General features: G+C 34.7%; 1 protein-coding gene across 1 annotated transcript in view; it reads right to left on the bottom strand.

Moving 5' to 3' along the window:
- Window positions 1-6,000, bottom strand: part of ATM (ATM serine/threonine kinase) — a 63,385-nt gene that overhangs the window by 18,606 nt on the left and 38,779 nt on the right. The window contains 9 exon segments of the mRNA XM_009867377.1: window positions 1-33; window positions 1,068-1,170; window positions 1,263-1,351; window positions 2,122-2,208; window position 2,795; window positions 3,179-3,334; window positions 3,680-3,767; window positions 4,814-4,988; window positions 5,370-5,546. Of these exon segments, the coding sequence (XP_009865679.1) occupies window positions 1-33; window positions 1,068-1,170; window positions 1,263-1,351; window positions 2,122-2,208; window position 2,795; window positions 3,179-3,334; window positions 3,680-3,767; window positions 4,814-4,988; window positions 5,370-5,546 (909 nt within the window).

The raw sequence follows: 6,000 nt of genomic DNA, 5'->3' as shown, positions 1-6,000 counted from the left end.
AAGAGTGTGGCAAAGCCCAAAATTCTGCAAAGCCTGGAATTAATGAAATTATTGAAAGTTGGTTTCCCTTCTTAAATAAACTGAACTGGTTTTTTTTTTAAAGGCTTTGTTTTACAAAATAGAGAAGCCTTTGCTGGTAAGGCAGAACCGTAAGTATTTCTAAAACCAGCACTATATAAGATGAAAACTCTTTAATAAGATTACTTGTCAAGCTATTGGTACTTGCAACACCAGAAAAAAACACCATTTTACTACTCCTCTGGTTGGCATTCTTTGAAATAAATTCCCATGTTGTATTTCAAATGAACTACCTACTCACATTTCTACCATTCCATCATTCCTGGGTAGGACAGTAACATTTGTTTTGACTTCTTAATGAGCTGTTTGTCCTGATGGAGATTCCTATAATTACTAAACTCCCATCTTGTTGAAGACCATTATGGCTTTGTAATAGTGACTCCTTGTTAAGGTTATGTGTGGAGTCATTATGAAAGAGAAACATAATGGAATTTTAACAATGACAGTAAATAATTTGGGGTAGGAAAAGAAAAAATAAATGAGGGAAATACAGATATACCTCTGCTGTGTTATTAAAGAACTGGTGTAAACTTCAGGCTAACAAAACCAATATAGTTTTCATGTGATCAAAAACGAGAAATCAATTCTCTTTAGTTTTGTCAGCAATACTATAGTTTCAGTAAGATGTCACAATAGAGAGGTTTAAAGAATGAGATGGCAAAAATAAAAAATTACATTACTTTTTCTGACATTTTAGGAGCTGGCCAAATTCTGTATAAAATTAAATATATTTACTTTGATATATTTCACAAAATTCATTATGCAATATAGAGATTATGGGTGAGTGACAAAAAGAACTAGAAGCCTTAACGTATTCAGGACAAATAGTGAGTTGTCTTACATTATGCAGTTTAGATGACTGTGACAGTGGGCTGTTGATCAAAGCTGCCTCTCTGCATCCTCAAAAGAATTTTGCATTTACTGCAAATGACTCTCAGTAGAATGGATATAAATTCCTGCATTCATTTCCTATTACAAAATAAAATTACCTCTATTATTCCAGCCTGGCGAGTAGATGGAGAGAGGCTTGCCTCAAGGTCGTAAGTTACAAGGGCTTTCTCCCACACTGCTTCATGTTCATATGTTCTTATCCTGTTTTAAGTTAACAAGTTTTCCATTTAAGCTCCTTATTAATAAATGAAAATAATGACATTAGAGAACATAAGAAAATCGTTAAATTATACCGTGCTAATGGCTGTAACACTCTTCCTCCGCCGCAGCCATAGAGACTGTCAGGTTCTCCAATACTTCTATATATGTCCATGAGAAGGTCCTACAATACACGCCGTAAGATGAAGAATTACCTCTTTCGGAACCAGTCCAAGTGAGTTTTATATCTATCAGGTAAGTTTATAAATATTAATCCTTCCATGTAACATGCTGCTACCATTGCTTAATTTTCCTTGATGCAGTATCTGAGCCTGCTGTCAGTCCAGCAAAAGAAGTTTTGTAGTCTAACAAAACTGTTCGGGACTACCTAACCTCTCTGCTAGGTTATTAAAAAATCAGCACTGGGCCTTAGGTGGACTAGTTAAAAAGCAAAAAGCAGTAGTACTGAGTGAGCACCATCTACACAATGCATTGTAAAAAACACGCAAGCGCAGTTCTGGAATAATGAACGATGGAAAGAAGTAACTTGGGTAAGTTACCAAACCAGATTTTATGTATCAAATAAGCTTGTAGGAGATACTACTACTTTGGTTTTGATTATTACAACTTGCTACACTACTTGCTGATTTTTAATGAACATATCTCTCTGAAAATGCAAACTGAAAAATACTTGACTGGTTAACGTTCTTTCAAGGAGCAAAGTCTGCTATGCTGCAATTCAAAATTTGCCAGTTAATCAGTGTTTCAGGCGAACAAATATTCAATTTAATTTGTCCAGCAAGGCCACTGAGCTCACTTTGAATTACAGCATGAGAACTTTCAAACACAGCTTTTGAAGTTCAACTAGACCTGTCTTCCACTCAGATGAAATCTACTGTTCACTGTAATTTTATGAGCAGGTTTGCTTTCAGATTATGAAGCACACACATGTACCTGTAAACTTATGCCAGTTTCTTCTTTACTTTTTTCATTTAAAATACTAATAGTTGTTCTTTGACTTTCTTCCTCAAATGTCAAACTCTTAGCTGCTTTAAAAGATGACCTAAAAGAAATGTTTCAACCGGTAAAGTTCAATCAAATTTCATACAATGAACTAAAGGAATTCTGAAACAACACTTAAGAAATAAGGGGCACAAACACCAAATGCAAGAACAGGCCTGTCATATCCCTGGGTTATTCAAAAAGTCTCCTGACCAGAATGACGAAGTGATCAGCTGAACTGAGAAATCATCATCATGGGATTTCAACATCAAGGTGGTTTTTCAGAGGGCAAAGCCCCCATCTTGTAATGTCTAATCTTTCATTAAATCAAATTGCTTTTGTGAATGCCTGAAGCAAGAATGCTGTCCTCTGGGAAAGAATAAAAGCACCTGCGTAATACATATGCTTACAACCATGCCTTCATTATACTGCCTTACAGTCACTTGTCACCAAAACAAAACTAGTAAAATAGCTCCGTATTTTGATCTAGCTAGATCAGAAGACAAAGATTCTATGATTCCATAATAATTGTCCTTCACAGAATAAAACTTCTTTTACAAGGATCATTCTGCTCTACCCACACAATTCCAGTCATTCTGTGGTTTCTTTCTCCCCTTGACTCAACTCTGGCTGTAATTTAACCACTAGCACACTATTAATTATAAGAAATAGAATCTGAAAAGTATTCAATTTAGAAAGTGAGATTCAATACATTTTAGTATTCAGAAGCATTAGCTTTAGCGAAGTTTCTCCAAAACACATACTATTAAGAAAACTTTCTGGTTAGAAGTCAAAATTACATTATTTTGAGTGTGTCACAGCTATCAAACTAGCAAGGTTGCGATCATATTCGAAGACCAGCAGAATTATTTTTCAGGTCAATACACACACCTAAGGATTTTTTTTAAGTTTCCTTAACTTTTTGTGCAACAAGATGCTACTGGGACAAACAAAACATAATCCATTTTGACCCCAAATGTCAAGACACTACATTCCTCAAGCCTTGTACCTTTCTTGCTGTTTGTCTCTATTTATCTTGTCTGCGTAGATTTCTGCATAGAGCAAGGCCGTGAAGTGAGCAGCACAAGACTGGGCTGCTATAGCAACCTCAAGATAATTCAGATCGAGCCAGAAGCTGTCATCAAAAACTGTACCTGAAACAGATCTGATTAAACAAAGACTTTAATATTGCTGTAAATGACCTTGTCTCTAGCATTAAAAAAAATAAATCCGATCTAACTATAAAGCCTTCCAAAGGCTAATTTTATCTTAGCCCTCTCAAAACCCAAGTCACAAAAAGTTTATCAGACAAAAGGTTTTTAGCAAACTCCTTCAGTACGGTTAGAAGCCTTTAAGGCTTCTGTAACAAAGGCAAGGTCACTATTAGATATCTTCTTTCTTTTAACTGACATGTTCTCTGTCACACCCTTCTCCCTTAATCCAGAGTCTCAGCAGATCTTACAATAGTCATAATTAAATTAAGGCAACATTTTGGAAAGCTATAATTCACCTCTTTTGTCTTCTTAAGTAATCAACAACAGCAAGCATGGCTCGTCGAGACACTTTATCCAAACTTCTAAAATTATGGATTTCTTGCTCTGGGATGTATATTTTAAAAGAAAAAATATAATGAACTTTTGTCATAACATCCATTTACAAAATAAAAAGTTTTACTGTGTAGTCAAGAAAATGAATAAAACTTCCTTGGATGGTATTTCCAAGATTACATTGACAGTTTGTCACAAAATGTATCTTCCCTCCTTCTACGATGTTAGCGATATTACAGTATTTCATAGTACAATTTTCTTTACCAAATAATCTTTGCAATAATAATTGTGGATTCTATTTCTTCTTAAAGAATTCAGAGCTGACCCAATATCATTGCTCAAAGCTCCGTAACAGACCTCTTCCCTAGGGGTTGGGCCATTGAAAGTTATTCCAAAGCTACAGAAATACTTATTAGTAACTTTACTGCAGATTTTATAGAGTTTGTATGCTTACAAAAAAACCTCACATCATCTCCCACACTCAGACACATACTTCTAAAGAGTTCATATTTCCGTGCCTCGCTTCTGGATTAAAAAAAATAGTAAATCAGAGGGCTACTCCCCTTTCATAATCTGATCAGGTGAATAATTGAAAATTTCCGAATGAATTATATTTGAGTACCAGAAAGCATTAATGAGGCAGGGGAAGGAAAAACACTGGTCAAGAAAACTCAGAGAAAGAAGTTATTCTTCAGGCTTTGTAGAACAGACCAAATGACTATAATGGCAACTATAAGCTGCCAGCACGATGGTCATACTCACTTGCTAAAAAGTTTACTGTCAGAAAGTGATGTCTGTTTTTTCATGGCATCAGATAGATATTTTAAATTTTAAGAAGCAGTAACTGAACATGAATTTTGAAAGATTCATTCAACAAAAAGTTGCATCTCTTTCTATACAGAAGACATTACTTGGGTGCTGCCACTAAGCAGCTTCAAAATTACTGGTATCTCCATTGGAAACTAGATCAATCTATTGGACAGAAGCTTCTAAAATTCCAACCACTTACAAGTGCGCATCACACGTTTGATGTCAGAAGGAAATTTTTCACAACTAGAATCCCTCTTTTAGCTGAAACAAAAATATTATGACATTACCTGAATCAGAATTTGGAGGTGTAGCAGATCTACTAGATGAGGCAAATTTGCAACAGGCTGTAAAAAACTTCTGGATATGAACAGACAAAAGATTTCTCCGAGATTCATCTGAGTCATGAAGGAGGATATCATGAATCAGGTACGGAAGTAAAGTTTGACACAAGTCTGTTTTCACCTAGAAAACAATCATGCACAGTAGCTGCTAAGAAAAACAACCAAAACATTTTCTCTCTCAGGTTATAATCAAACTGACAATTGCTCAAACACATAATGCTTGAGAAAGAACATGTAATATGAAAAATATAAACCACTCAACAGGACTATGCTGGCATTCAGTTAATAGTCATACAAAGTTCATCTCTCAATTCTTGTATTTCAAGAGTGTATTTTATGGATATTCACAATATCTGACTATGAAGGATCTGAATTACTGTTAAGAAAAAAGTAATAACTTACTAGCAGAAGTTACTATTTGCTATCAAGATGAGTATCACGTATTTTTGTGCATCACAGTGCACATACACATACATCTATACATAGGGAGAGTTTATCTCACCTCACACAGTGGCTTCATTAACTGGAGAACTTCATTTTGCACCCCTCCACTGTCCAGTATTGAACTAGTCAGGTGCTTGATCCAGGTCTCATGACTTTCTCCCAGAGGAATCCACAGGTTTGTGTCATCCAAAGTTTCTAAAGGACCCTCCGTATCATTAGAAGGTACTACAAAAAACTAAAAAAAAAAACAAATTGCAAATATAAACAAATTCTATGGCATTTAAAAAAAAATATTGCAATCTGTACAGATCAAAACTTATTAACAGTGCTTTAACTGACTGACAATATCAATTTTGCCATGTAAATGTAAAGTTTTACAAGGAAATCTGGAAGTATTAAAAAATAAAATTTTACTGATAATAAGGTCACATTAGACATTGCATTTAAACTACAAATCAAAAGTTTGAAAATTAGGAATTATCAGATTTATGGTTACTTATGCATTTTTTTTCCCCTGGCTTATTGTCCACTAAATTTTTGCATCAGGTGATACTGGAATCCTGAAAAATAACGTATTAGATTACCAAGTAGTTAATAAAAAATTGTTTGTCTAACAACGAAAGTACGCAGTCTTCTAATGTCAAATTGGTAATTTCCTACATGAAATTACCAAAAAAGCTGCAAAAGCT

This window comes from Apaloderma vittatum, unplaced genomic scaffold (genome assembly GCF_000703405.1).
Source record: "Apaloderma vittatum isolate BGI_N311 unplaced genomic scaffold, ASM70340v1 scaffold1224, whole genome shotgun sequence".
Classification (NCBI taxonomy): Eukaryota; Metazoa; Chordata; class Aves; order Trogoniformes; family Trogonidae; genus Apaloderma; species Apaloderma vittatum.
The sequence above is the reverse complement of the archived record's forward strand: the minus strand, read 5'-3'. Positions and strand labels throughout refer to the sequence as shown.